The following is a 15391-nucleotide window of genomic DNA, read 5'->3' as shown; positions in this document are numbered from 1 at the left end:
GAACAGTGACTCACATAATTACTGGATGTAGTTACATATACCACACCTTTTTAAAAATAAAATGTGAAAATGATGTGTTCCCAATGGAAACATGATAACCTCCTACAAAATGTGGATGAATAAGAACCAGTGATCAAAACTGAGATCCATGAATAGGTCCATGACTAGGAACAATGTGACAATCAAAACAGTCAAGGGGATTGTCAAGGGCGGGGGAAAAAAAAAGGAGAAATATGTAATACTCTTTGTAATAATTTAAGCAATAAAAAAAAACAGTCAAGGTAATTTTTTATTTCAATTACTCTCAGATCATAGAAAAGGAGATTTTGAAGTTCTATTATATCTGTCCTTAACTCCCTGAACATGCTGCTATGACATTAAAAGACTTTTCCATTTAACCTAAACACTCAGTATCCTACCTCACATTAGCAGTACACATTACATCATCCCTTTCCTGGTTGCCAGGGCAATGCAGTTGATGCCTGTCATATCTGAGTTAAGTGGAAAACACACAGGCAAAGTTTATTTTTCTAAGTGATGCTCATGATTCATCAAGTTCCAAGTTTTGATGTTAATCCATTTAATTGCCCTAATAGTTTCTGCCAGGCCCCCTTCACCTCCTTATTCCTTAGACTGTAAATCATGGGGTTCAGCATGGGTGTCAAAATGGCATAGAAGAGAGAGATCAACTTCTCCTGAAGGCCAGAGGGGCCAGAGCTGGGCTGGATGTAAATGAAAATGGCCATGCCATAGCACAGGATAACTACTGTGAGGTGAGAGGCACAGGTGTGGAAGGCTTTCTTTCTTCCCTCTGTGGACCTGATCTTTAGGATGGTGGAGATGATCTTGACATAGGACAAGAGAACCAGGCAGAATGGTGACATCAGCAGGACAATGCTAGAAACCATGGTTGCGATCTCATTGAAGGAGGTGTCCACACAGGCCAGTCTGACCACAGCTAGAATTTCACAGGATATGTGATCAATAAACTTGTTGGAGCACATGGGCAGCTGAAAGGTGATCGCAGTCTGCATGAGAGAGTTGACAGAGCCACTGACCCAGGATGTGATGGCCAACCTAGTACAGAGCCCTCCATGCATGATGACTAGGTATCGCAGGGGGTCACACACAGCCACATAGCGGTCATAAGCCATCACTGCCAGTAGAACAAACTCAATCCCGCCCAATCCCAGGGAAAAAAATAACTGGGCTGCACAGCTCACGAGTGGGATTACTTTATGTTCTGCAAGAAAATGAACCAACAACTGAGGGACTATGGTTGTGGCATAGGAGACATCAACAAGGGAGAGGTTGGTGAGAAAGAAATACATGGGCGTGTGGAGTTGGCTGTCCAGTCTGATCAGAAGAACAATGAGGAAGTTCCCCAGCACTGTCACCATGTATGTGATGGAGAACAGGACAAAGAGAGAGACCTGAGTGTCCCAGTCACTGGACAGGCCCAGAAGAATAAACTCTCTCACCCACGTCTGGTTTTCTGTTCCCATTAAAAAGTGTGAGGATTATTAATCTGCAGAGAGAGTCAGAAAAAAAACAAGCTGTTGAATCTAAGATCCATAAAAATAACTTTTTATCAACACAAACTTTATACAAGTGGCCAGCCTTAGCTAGATGCTTCAGATTCTTAATTGGCCATCACTACAGGCTTTGTCCCAATATTCATTTTATCTTTTCTGCTTCAGAGACAGGCCAATTCCTTGACAAGGACATGATGTGGCTGCAGGGAGACCCAGCTAAAGCCTGGAGATAATGCAGTGCAATTTTTGGAGCTCTACATCTTCACCAACTTACCTCAGGGTAAGGAGAGGTTGGTAGGTGACAATGATATGTAAAATGATAAACAATGAAGAAAACCCCAGGTGGAAAGTTATAAAAGCTACCTTAAATATGTCAACTAGACCCACTGTGATGACGTAGGTAAAGCTGTTACAAAAGGAAATATTGGAAAGAGGCTGGGCTTAGGAAAAGATCTGAAGTCAGAAAGCCTAGGTTTGAAATATGATTTTATTTAACAGTGATGTGATTCTGGTTTAGGGACAAACTTTTATATATAACACAGGACATTTTACAACTTACAAGTATATTTAAGCTCCAATGTAGGTAATATTGGAGAAAGTATTTTGTGACCTGTGTTGGTGGTAATACCATTAGTAGTATCATGACTTCTGCCTTGGGGTACATAAGGTAGCAAAAGTGATTTTCCCATGCATTCCCTCCAGAAATTCAGATCTAAATAATATTGTACACAATTCTTAAAAGAACTGAGAGCTTAGGAATAGTTGGGTCACTTTGCGGACCTAGTGACCATTGTCTTTTTTATGATGACTTTTGTTCTGTTCAGACTCAGTGGCATATGGTGTGGTAGGGGATTGTAATTGAATTTTGTTCTTTTTATTTGTGTCTTCCCAACTTGCTGCTGTTAGGAATCTATCTACCCCTTGAAATGGGCTCAAAACAGAGAAAATGAGAGTATGAGAAGCTGACTTTCTATTTACAAGAGAGGAAGGGAAGCACATCTTTAAGGCCTTGTCTTCATTGTCCACACCAGAGAAGGAGGCATGAATTCATGGAAATGTACACTGGAACAGAGTAAGAAGCATCTATACTTTTCCTATAAAGGAAAAGTATAGATGCTTCTTAATCCTCACCTTGATTTCTGAACTCAAATAAAAATGACAGAACTGGTTTTATAATTTGTCTGAGCACTTGTGGTTTATTTTGTCCTGGAAGTGCTTTTCTAATAGAACTATATATAATATCAATTTTGAACATTAAACAGAAACTGTTTACATTTTTTAATTTTATAGGACTGAGTTATGTTTATTTTTTCTCTATGCCTACCTATCACTAACTTTCCTTTTCTTGCAGTGTACAAAATAATGAAGAAAATGAGATAATGTTGGTAAGAGGAATGGAGGCCAGAAACAGAGCTATTTGTTTCATTTCAAAATCCAAGAGCCAGGCTGAGATCTCTGAGCCGAAAGGTGAAGGTTGTCTGCACTTCAACACTCTTATCTGATAAAGGGCCAAAATAAGTAGTTCAAGAAATGCCCATCTCTTCTTTCATGGGTCAGACACAAACATTTTTAGAAACCTGTTTTCAAATTTCCTCCCCCAAGTCTGATCTCCCCATTCAATAGCCCCTCCTGTTCTGCTCTATCATGACCCTTACCACCACCCCTTACATAGCTTTTCTTCAATCATGGGAAGAATGACACTACATCTACTTTACTCAAAGAAGAGATTTGAGTTTAATTCTAGAACATCAAGAAAATATTTAATTTTAAAAATCTTTTAGTTGTTGTTGCATATATAGTAGATCTGCAGCAGAAAGCAGACATTTCTTTTTCAAAATTTAAAAAGTTATAGATTTATTTTTCAATTACAACTTACTTTCAATATTACTGTTAACTTTCCTATTAATTTAGCAAACATCTATAAAGGACCATCTTTGCTAGATGCTACTGTTTTATGGTGAATATTATACCTCCCTGTGCTCAAAGACCTGACCCAGTCAAAGAAGAAATGATACAAAACAGATTGTCATCACTACATCATTTACTACACATGCAAGTTGTCTGGAGAATATGCCAGCTGATGACTCACTGTGTTCCGCTTACACACCCTGAACATCTCTTCACTATAGCCTTTGTCTCACTACCAGGGAGTGACAGTGTCGCATCTTAATGCAATTGTGAGCTTCAGAGCCTAACAGTTTCTGTTTTGCATTCAATCTCTTCTGCTTCCTTGGACCTAAAGCAAGTCATTTCAGAAATAATACTTGTTATTTCCTTAAGTCAAGTTAAATAAATTTCTAATGGTAAATTCTCAGTTGGTGACTTTTGGCAAAACTTGTAAATATCTGGTATTTTGGAGTCATGGAAATGGGACATGTTCCAACTAGTCTATCACAATTTACTTAAACTGACTAGTTAATCTCCCACACAGGAGCCCCTCCCATGCCTAGATCCCTACATCTCTGCCGTATGCCTGAGAGGAAAGGGTATTAATAGCCCCAAGTAACAATATGGCTTCTTAACACCTTCCACATACTCCTACTCTAACACTATTGATAAGGCCTCAAAGAACTATGAGCAACTGTTCATCAAGAAAGATGAGAGGATTTTTTAAGATGGTGGTGTAGGTAAACACCTGTATTAACCACCTCCCACAACCACATCAAAATTACAACTAAAATACATGACAACCATCATCCAGAACTGCTGGAAAGCTGGTTGAATGGAAGTCCTACAACTAGAAAAGTAAAGAAGAAAGCATTGTTTCTATGAGGAGACCTCCCCAGTCACAGGGCTGACTGGCAGCCATTTCTGTTTGTTCCACCCTGGTGATTCCCTAAGACCCCATCTCATCCAATTTACAACCCCTCCCAAGCTGTGTGCAGTGGATTTTGCATATGAATGGCCTTTCCTTGCTCAGAGTAAATCTCTCAAACAAATGGCAGCTGGGTCAGAGAGCCCCAAACTTATCAATAAAAGGCCCAAGACCCGGCACCAGCACCAGCCAACCTGCCTTGTTTCATAGCTGGGCCTCATCTGGGCACTTCCAAACTGATACAAAGAGAAGGAATCTGCAGATCTCTCTATAGCTCCTGCTGGGTGGCCCCAGGCAGTGGCTGACTTTGCACCTCTCTGGAGACCCAAGAGCCAGTGTACCCAGTGGTCAGTGTCAGACCATACCAGATTACAACTCTACACATCCATAAGCTACCCACTCAAGGGGCAGACTCAGTGAGTACTAAAGCCCCAGTGAAGCAAGTACTGCTCCACAGGGGTGTCTCCTGCACAGCAGCTCTCTCACTGTAGTCACAGCTGGTCCTCACAGCCAAGTGCATGATCGATTCCTCCCGGTGATACCAATAGCAATCAAGTCTCAACTACAACAAAATTGTACTCACAGCCCACAAAGGGGTGCACCTAGAGCAGCGGTTCTCAACCTGTGGGTCGCGACCCCTTTGGTGGTCGAACGACCCTTTCACAGGAGTTGCCTAAGACCATCCTGCATATCAGATATTTACATTACGATTCATAACAGTAGCAACATTACAGTTATGAAGTAGCAACGAAAATAATTTTATGGTTGGGTCACAACATGAGGAACTGTATTTAAAGGGCCAGAAGGTTGAGAACCACTGACCTAGAGTGTCCAACTCAGGTGACTGGGGAGGCTGAGCCACTGGGCCCTATAGAACACCTACTATACAAGGCCACTCTGCCAACTCAAGGAGACATAGCAGCTCTACCCAATACATAGAAACAAACACAGGGAAGCAGCCAAAATGTGTAGACAAAGAAATATATCACAAATGAAAGAAATGGAAGAAAGCATTGGAAGAAAGAAATGGAAGAACTCTAAATGGATATAGAGTTCAAAACCATGGTTATAATGTTACTCAAGAATCTTCTAGAAACTTTCAAAAAAGGGAAAAGGACAAGTCAGAAGTTAAACATACACTGACTGAAATTAAGAATAATATACAGGGATTCGACAATAGAGTTGAGGATTCTGAGAATCAAATCAACGATTTGAACTATGAGGAAGCAAAAAACACTCAATCAGAAGAGCAAAAGAAAAAAGAATTCAAAAATATGAAGGTAGTGTAAAGAGCCTCTGGGACAAGTTCAAGCATACCAATGGTCACATTATGGGGGTTCCAGAAGAAGAGAGAGAGCAAGATATTGAAAACCTATTTGAAGAAATAATGACAGAAAACTTCCCTTACTGGTGAAAGAAATAGACTTACAAGTCCATGAAGCATGGAGAGTCCCAAACAAGAGGAACCCAAAGAGGACCACACCAAGACACATCATAATTAAAATGCCAAGGCCTAAAGACAAAGAGAGAATCTTAAAAGCAGCGAGAGAAAAGTAGTTAGTTACCTATATGGGAATGCCCATATGACTGTCAGCTGATTTCTCAACAGAAACTATGCAGGCCAGAAGGGAGTGGCAAGAAATATTCAAAGTGATGAATAGCAAGGACCTATAACCAAGATTACTCTACCCATTTAGAATTGAAGGTCAGATAAAGAGCTTCACAGATAAGAAAAAGCTAAAGGAGTTCATCACCACCACACCAGTATTATATGAAATGCTGAAGGGTATTCTTTAAGAGGAAGAAGAAGAAAAAAAAAGATAAAAAAGATGAACAACAAAATGGCAACAAATACATACCTATCAACAATTGAATCTAAAAATCAAAATAAATGAATAAGAAAGCTAATTAACAGAATAAACTGATGAATAAAATTGAATCAGAGGCATGGAAATGGAACAGACTGATGATTCTCAGAGGGAAAGGGGTGGAGTGGGAAGAGAATAAACAAAGATCTTATATGCATATATGCATTTCCTACGGACATAGACAATAGGGTGGTGAAGGCCTAGAGCAGGGTGGGAACCTGGTGGAAGAGGGCAATGGGGGGAAAAAAGAGGGACATCTATAATAATCTCAACAATAAAGATTAAAATAATCATAATTTTTTTTAAAAGATGAGAAACCCGACCCATAGATAAAATCAAATGAACACTGACAGAACTTTTCATATGTTGGTGCCACACAGACAGGGTGATTACTTGTAGTTCTCTGGAGATACCTTCAAATCCTGTTGTTCACATTTTTAAATCAGTTTTTTATTACATTTAGTTTCTATTGCTACAGACCAATACTCCAAAATACTTAATTAAACTTTGCAAGGATGGAAGTATTCAGGACTTAACACATGGGTAAATTTTCCATTTGCAACATTCATTGCCATATTTTATTTTTCTACCCTTGTAGGTGTATTATATTTTAAAACTAAAGTATTGTCATTTCTATTGGCTGGCTGCTTTAATAAAATATCTTCTCCCTCTCCCCATACGTTAGGAAGAAAGAAGTATTAATTTGAAAAGCCTCAGGAGGAGTGCACATTATAGAAGGATTCCTCAGCATCTCAACTTCCAGAGTTATATTAATTTACTAGAGGCCTGATGCATAAAAATTTATGCAAGAGTAGGCCTTTCTTCCCCTGGCTGCCGGCACCAGCTTCCCTCTGGCACCCAACACCTGCGCTTCCCTCAGGCTGCTGGCAGGGACCTGGGACCGGGCTTTGCTCCAGCCCGGACTTCATCTGGAAGGATGTCCAGAATGACGCTCAGAAGGACATCCAGTCTAATTAGCATATTAGCCTTTAATTATTATAGATATTATAATCCTTTCCACTACTCATGCCAATTCAAAAAGTCCATAGATGGACAAAACCTTGGATCAGCCTTTAAAATCCAATCTGAAACCATTACCCATATTTTCTCTTGTTCATTATAGAGATGATGCCTTACAGAGAAAAGCATGTTGTGTATCATCTTTTGTAACACTCCATTAAGTCTTAATTATATTTGGTCTTCTTGTTGGAGTCCTCTACAATCTTAGCAGAGACACACAGAAGTCCTGAACACAGGATCAGAGCACATAAACGTAAGTCCCAAAACCTAAATATGTTTTCTTTAATGCTGGTCAAATAAAGTAGAACCATACCTTCACACAGTTTAGTTGACAATAAAAACAGAACTTTCAAATAGAGACAGATTCATCTGACCTCTGGCTGAACAACTAGATATGACATGTCCTGGGCTCCTTGACCCTAGGCTAAGACCTCACTGGGACTACCTGACATTGTGAGGGACACTACTGGGAGGAAGTTCACTGGGGCCCCTTACTTGGCTCAGACACAACCCTAATGAGGTGTAGCAGTGGCTGAATTAGCAATGTGGGTTGACAGATTCCCCCCAGGAGCTCTATGCATCAGAGTGTTAATTGCTGTCACCACTGCCAATTCATTATGCTGCCCTCTTCTCCCTCAGTAAGCTATTTTTCTCCATCCTCCTCAAACTACAGCAATCCACTGAAGGCTAAGGTCATTCTAAAAAGTCCTGGAAGCAATTTTTCTGAGGTTTTTAGGATTCCTCCTATAGACCAAACCTGACATTTATCCCTCATGCCCTTATTCTAATGAGCAGTGACTAGGCATGCATCCAAACCTGGTGAAAAACCAATTATCCCCTTCAGCTCCAGGGTACCCTTACCTCTCCTTCTGGATTCAAGAGACTTGTTTCACACCTCTAAGATATGTGCAAAGGACATGTATGCATGCATATAAGCCTAACCAATGGACACAAACACCAGCGGGGTGAGGGCATGAGTGGGGGGGTGGGGGGGGCAATGAGGGGATAAGGACACATATGTTATACCTTAATCAATAAAGAAGAAAAAGGGTGCTGTGAGCACTGCAAGTGTTGATGGACATCTGAATACATTTTTTCATGGTACTACTTAAGTTCCAAAATTAATAGCAATGAATAGAAAGATTTAAGATTCCAAATAAGATCTATGAGAATACCTTCTTATGACCTCCAAAGGAAAAAAAGAAAAAGAAGATCCAAAAATCTCAATACAGAGAATTAACCTTCCATACCTCTTCAAGTTTTTAATATTTATAAAAAGATTCAATGTAATTTTGACAGAATGCTTTCACATTACCACTCTCTGATGTAATGTATTCTCTAGGCATCATACACATTTTAAGTGAACTTTGGTCCATTTATTCATTTATTCACCAATAATTTTCAACATCACCATTTATGTATCCTCTCATTTATGCAATTTGTCTATAATCATCTTAATACTCACTCATCCATTTGCTTATCTGCTCATCAACTCATTCATATATTCTTATATTTACACACCAATTCATCTTGTACCTAATATTCATTAATTTTCTACCAAATATTCTGTGCTCACCTAACATATTATCCTTCTGCTTATCTATTAATTTATTCCATTGTGATACCATGGTCTCTGATATTACAGCACCCAGTGGATCTAACAAAGGTTCTGTGATATTCCAGGAAATATAAAGGAAAAGTATAGATGCTTCTTAACCCTCACCTTGATTTCTGAACTCAAATAAAAATGACAGAACTGGTTTTATAATTTCTCTGAGGAAAGTAGGGGAAATTCCATGGCTATGAAGGCTTAAGTCACAGTATCCAGAAGTTCACTCCATTCATCTGTGGACAACAAAGGTAAATGCCCAAATTCCAAACTTTTAATAAGAATTCCACAGAACTCTCACTCATTTCTGCTCAAAACCTTGGGAAATTTTTCTTCTCATTCAACCTCTATCATTCAACAAGTTCTATCAACTATTACTCTGAAACAGCTGTCACCTAGGTCCTTCCTTCCCATTACTAATACTGCTGACTTGTATTATCTTAGCATTTTGTTCCTAAGCACCTTTCAAAGCATGATGGGCGTCATCCTACCCAGACTGACTGTCAGAAACTATGCAGATAGGGTCCAAAAAACTGTGTTTTTATGAGACTGTCTGGTGTTTCTGATAAAGCACTTTGCAGGTGTTTCAAATAGAATAAAATTTGAAAACTACTAAAACAATTCCTTTTGTAGACCACTATTGAATGCCTTCATTACACTACTTCATTGTACCATTACCCACGTCACAAAGGTTTGATCTAAAGTCTCCAATGACTTTAATGCCAAATCTCAACTAACTCAGAGTGAAGAGTTTAAAAGTCAACCACAATCTAAGTTTTTCTCTGCTTCTCTCCCCTATGAGTCCCACCCATCCTACAATTCTTACTGTTTCCCAAACAGGAAATGCTCTTTCTTCTGGCCAGGAAGGTCATTTCATAGGTGTCTTTCTAGAAATTGAATAGTTCTTTTAAGAAGCATTTGTGACAGACTCACTAACATATACTATGAATGTATAGGCTGGTGTTTGCTAGAAGAACATGAATATAACAAATTGTTTGCTCCAAACTCTGTACATACAATTTAGGCTGCTGCTTCAAGATAAGTGGCTTGTTTGACTTAAAATGTATCTGCTTAAAAATCACTATTTACCATTATTTTATTTTACTTATCTGTAAATTATCCCTCATGTCACTCATGTATAGTTTGTCTGTTAAAACAGACCTTTAGCCCTAACTGGTTTGGCTCAGTGGATAGAGCGTGGCCTGTGGACTGAAGGGTCCCAGGTTCGATTCCGGTCAAGGGCATGTACCTTGGTTGCGGGCTCATCCCCAGTATGGGGTGTGCAGGAGGCAGCTGATCGATGTTTCTCTCTCATCGATGTTTCTAACTCTCTATCCCTCTCCCTTTCTCTCTGTAAAAAATCAATAAAATAAAATAAAAATTTAAAAAAAAAAACAAAAAAAAAACAACCCCAGACCTTTAAAAGTAATTGAAACTGTACAACTCCAGTGCAGGATGTTTATAGTGGGAAGACTGGCAGGGAAGGGGGACTCTTGTACTTCCTCCTCAATTTTGCTATAAATGTAAGACCATTCTAAAAAAGTAGACTCTACTAAAAAGAAAAAATAAAGTAATTAAACTTGTTATAGCTTCCACTTAGGTGGTAGAAAGCTGGAGAGAGGATTAGTTCCACCCTAAAACAAAAAAAATAAGGTTAGATAATCTACAAAATTATAATTATTCTTGAAATCCTCAGTAAGGTGAGACTGCAAGGCAACCAAAGAGTGTGAAATCTTGGGAAAGATAGGTATATCCACAGAGAGACAGGATGTGAGCATTTACTCACCTAAGCCAGAGCATGGGAGGAAAATAGGACAGCCAAACAAGCCAGTGAGAACTGCTTTAACAGATGGCTGAAGTTGGAGTGTGGGGTACTGTACTAGAAAGTACAGGATGGCTCAGAGCCACAGCAAAAATAAGAGTTCCCATCAATTTTCAAGATTTTCTCCACAGAGTTAGAACAATCTTCACAAGAATGCTTGGGGGAGGGTGGAAAACCAGGCAAAGCCTCCTTCATGGTGGAGCTCTAGTGAGAGCAGCCACAGCCTCTGTGTAAGCAGGAGGCACACTTCCATCATCAAGTCTGTCTCCCTAATGGAACAAAGCCTGAAGCCACTGGGGAAGGACAGCAAACCCTCCTCCCCTCAGAGACAGATGAGGACTCATTGCTTAGGGAAGAGAACAGAAGAAAAACAACAACAAATAAATCAAAACATTCTAGCCCTGAGATTTCCACTGGGCAGAAAACCTCTCTGTGTTCAATGATCCATCTTCTCACACTGTGGAAGAGCAAGATCACAAAGAAAGCCCCAACCCTGAAACACAGAAAGAAAGGATTTGCCTAAGACTGAATCAGAAGCAGGACAACACAGAATAAACCTTCAATCTCTATCACAAGACGAGCAGGAATTGAGGAACAAGGAACAGCGATTAGCCATGGAGGAGAGGGAGCATGTGGGAAGGTCTCTGACATGCAGTCCCACAGGGAGAGCTTAAAAGTAAGGGTGGAACAGCAACCACTGAAATTCCACACCAGTCACAAGTAATGCTAGAGAAAATAGAATTTGTTGGTACACTGATGATAACCACAGCAAAAACAAAACTCAAACCCAGCTCAAACCATGACCAATTGATTCCCACACTCTCTCCCAGCAAACAAGATTACAAGGCAAACAGATGTGCCCATTTCGAGTCATAATACTATTTATCAGAGCCCATTATCCCATACATAAAATATACTGGTTTCAATCCAAATTAAATGCCATAGGAAAAGGCAAGAAAATTACAATGTCAGTGATCAAAGAAATTAACAGAACCAGAATCAGATATACTTGGGTATAGGAACTATCACACAGGGGTTTAAAATAATTCTCACAAATAAGTTAAAGGATCTAGTGGAAAAGATGGAAAGTATCATAACTGATACTCTATCCACTGAGCCAAACCGGTTAGGGCAGAATTGTGAAATTTTAGAGGAGATATGGAATCCACAGAAGAATTCCATTCTGGGAGAAGATGAAGTATTCCTCTGAAATCTTTTTTGAATCACATGACTTGACTTCTGTTTCCCCATTGCCACTTCTTTAGTTCAAATTCTTCTTCCTCATGAACACCCACCGATCAGTCTCCTAGCTGGTTTCATTGGCTCCAATTTTTCCTCCTATGGCTCATCTGCCAGGGTGATAATTCAAAATTTGAATTTGGTTATGCCATACTCCAGCTTAAAAATGTTTGCTGGCCTTCTGTTGCGATTAAAGGCAAGAGCTATTTTGCATTAGGTGTGCTTTGTGATCTGACCATTCTTTAGCTGTCTGCTTCATCCCCACTACTTCCTTCATCTTCTCTGCATTGCAAGAGCAACTTTGGGGCATTATTGAGCTTCCATACTCTCTCCCAGTTCAGCACCTTTCAAAGGTCAGCCTTTGCTTGAGTTGCTTATTAGGTAACTTGTTCTCACTTTCTTGGTCTCCACCTGGACCTCTCTGATCCTTTCATTCAGGAAGACTTCTGCATTTACCCCTGTGAAACAACACTGCATTTTAACTGCTTCATTGTCTCTCATCCCATTGTACAGTCCTATCATTATGAGAATTGTATTATGTTGACTATTGTTTCCTATACCATTTATCAAATTTACACCAAGGGAAACAAAACCAAAGAAATCACTAGCATTGACCTCTTTGGGATGCTTGCCTATACTGCAACCCTTAGGCTTGGATTATTTTAAGGTAAAATTAAAATACCAAAATGGGCTCCAGATTAAATGAGCCTTCAATTTTGCTTAAATGCTGAGTGACTGTGTTAATGTGTTCCAAATGGAAGAACTGCACACCAATTGACTTAAAGAAGAGAGGATGGGAAAAAAAGTGCTTTGAGACTTCTTCAAGGGAGGGAGGGCAAAGATGAGCTGCTGTCACTTTCTTTCTCAACTTTCCTCTTCCTAATCCTGTGTTCAGATATTTCTTCCCCCTCTTTTACCTTATCTAACTCAGGCTTTTTTTCTCAGAGATGTGGTCCACTCAGACTATTCCAGCTCAGTCCTGTGTGCAGAGGAGGGATGGGACACGAGAGGGTGACGTGTGCACAGACGATTCCCAAATCCATTTTAAAGTTGTCTTATCTTTCATTGCATTTGACTGAGGAACCTTTCCTCTCTCAGAAAACTATGTATTTCATAATTTATGCATTATTTTGTATTTTATGTGCTTATTTTTTTCTACAGTATCAGAATAAGAGGTAATACATTTTTCAGCAAAAGGACAGCTTTAAGATTTAAATAATACCACTTACAAATGCAGTAAAATTCATCTCTAATGGTTTGTATATTCAAGCAGTGCCTGAAATATGGTTTTCCCTTGAACAGTAATAGCCACATGTACAAACAACCTTTACTTAGATTCCTATCAGTGTAAACAAAGACCTTCAGTTGATGCTTCTCCACTGAGTTACCTCCACCACTCAAACACATTATGTCCACATGAAATAGTTCCAGCACAAAAGCATTTAATCAGCCTTGATAGTAACACACTTCTCAGAACAGTGACTCACACAATTACTAGATCCATTAATATACTGTAGCATGTACACTTTTTAAAAGGGAAATGTGAAAGTGATGTGTTATCAATGAAAACATGATAATCTCATACAAAATGTAGATGAATATTAGTAAGAACCAGTGATCCAATTTGAGATCCATGAATGGGTCCATGTCTATAAACAATGTGACAAATCAAAATAGCAAACATGTTCTTTTAATTACTCTCAGGCCATATGAATGAAGAATAGGTGTGGGAATTTCTGGTACAGGAGTGTTTGACTCCTCTGAACATGCTCCTGGAACATAAAAATACCCCCACATCACATAACCCAACTTAAACACTCAGTCTCCTCTTCCACATCACCAATACACTTTCACCATCTCACTCCTTGCCGGGGCTAACCAGCAGACCCTGAGCGACTGATGAATGATTACTCTGACACATGTTTCTGTGAAAGAGGGGGCAAAGGGACTGCCTGGCTAAAGGAACCAGACAGCCTCATTTGCCTGCCTCCTTAGGCTCTTATTGTAGCAACAGCTTGAACTAAAATTAACCTCTAGATACTATCAGAAGGGCAGGTATCCTTGAGAAAACACATGCATCTGCAGTCTCCTTTAAACAAGAATGTTTTGAAGTCTAAACATAAAGATTCCAGTAAAACACCCCGGGGGCTCAGACTTGTTTGGAAAAGCAAGGCAGGGTCTGCCGCCTTTGGCAAGAATCCCTTAGAGGCCTCTGACCTTTCAGAGAATCCTCCTTACAGACTTTCCAACCAAGTCCCATGCTTCCCCACAATTCCTGGTTGCCAGGGCAATGCAGTTAAAGCCTATCATGTCTGAATTAAGTGGGAGAACACACAATGCTATTTTTCTAAGTGATGCTCATGATTCATCAAGTTCCAAGTTTTGATGTTAATCCATTTAATTGCCCTAATAGTTTCTGCCAGGCCCCCTTCACCTCCTTATTCCTTAGACTGTAAATCATGGGGTTCAGCATCGGTATAAAAATGACTTAAAAGAGAGAGATCAACTTCTCCTGAAGGCCAGAGGGGCCAGAGTGGGGCTGGGTGTAAATGAAAATGGCCATGCCACAGCACAAGACAACCACTGTGAGGTGGAAGGCTTTCTTTCTTCCCTCTGTGGACCTGATCTTTAGGATGGTGGAGATGATCTTGACATAGGACAAGAGAACCAGGCAGAATGGTGACATCAGCAGGACAATGCTAGAAACCATGGTGGCAATTTCATTGAAGGAGGTGTCCACACAGGTCAGTCTGACCACAGCTAGGAGTTCACAGGATATGTGGTCAATAAACTTGTTGGAGCACATGGGCAGCTGAAAGGTGATTGCAGTCTGCATGAGAGAGTTGACAGAGCCACTGACCCAGGATGTGATGGCCAACCTAGTACAGAGCCCTCCATGCATGATGACTAGGTATCGCAGGGGGTCACACACAGCCACATAGCGGTCATAAGCCATCACTGCCAGTAGAACAAACTCAATCCCGCCCAATCCCAGGGAAAAAAATAACTGGGCTGCACAGCTCACGAGTGGGATTACTTTATGTTCTGCAAGAAAATGAACCAACATCTGAGGGACTATGGTTGTGGCATAAGAGACATCAACAAGGGAGAGGTTGGTGAGAAAGAAATACATGGGCGTGTGGAGTTGGCTGTCCAGTCTGATCAGAAGAACAATGAGGAAGTTCCCCAGCACTGTCACCATGTATGTGATGGAGAACAGGACAAAGAGAGAGACCTGAGTGTCCCAGTCACTGGACAGGCCCAGAAGAATAAACATTTTTCCAGTAAAAAATGTGAGGATTATTAATCTGCAGAGAACATCAGGAATAACAGGAGCTTTTAAATTAAAGAACCATTGGAATAACTTCTAAAAAGAATGCATATTTTATATGAACTGTTAGACATAACTAGTTCAGATCATTTATGGGCCAAGATCATAGGTTTTGTTCCAATATGTATTATATCTACTCTGCATAAGAGAGG

General features: G+C 40.0%; 2 protein-coding genes across 2 annotated transcripts; both read right to left on the bottom strand.

Moving 5' to 3' along the window:
- Positions 1-462: 462 nt before the first annotated feature.
- LOC102252865 (olfactory receptor-like protein OLF3) lies at positions 463-1565 on the bottom strand. The gene has a single exon (XM_005862836.2). It carries the CDS (start codon positions 1503-1505, stop codon positions 552-554), a length of 954 nt encoding a protein of 317 aa, XP_005862898.1. The 5' UTR covers positions 1506-1565; the 3' UTR covers positions 463-551.
- A 12831-nt stretch (positions 1566-14396) lies between these two features.
- Positions 14397-15110, bottom strand: LOC102252567 (olfactory receptor-like protein OLF3). The gene has a single exon (XM_014536904.1). The coding sequence runs from the start codon at positions 15108-15110 to the stop codon at positions 14397-14399; it is 714 nt and encodes a 237-aa protein (XP_014392390.1).
- Positions 15111-15391: the final 281 nt, after the last annotated feature.

This window comes from Myotis brandtii, unplaced genomic scaffold (assembly GCF_000412655.1).
Source record: "Myotis brandtii unplaced genomic scaffold, ASM41265v1 scaffold168, whole genome shotgun sequence".
NCBI lineage: Eukaryota > Metazoa > Chordata > Mammalia > Chiroptera > Vespertilionidae > Myotis > Myotis brandtii.
Note: the sequence above shows the minus strand (reverse complement) of the source record. Positions and strands in the feature narration are given on the sequence as shown.

Coding starts and splice junctions, on each gene's coding strand:
- LOC102252865 (XM_005862836.2), bottom strand. CDS start 1,505: ATGGGAACAGAAAACCAGACGTGGGTGAGAGAGTTTATTCTTCTGGGC.
- LOC102252567 (XM_014536904.1), bottom strand. CDS start 15,110: ATGGTGACAGTGCTGGGGAACTTCCTCATTGTTCTTCTGATCAGACTG.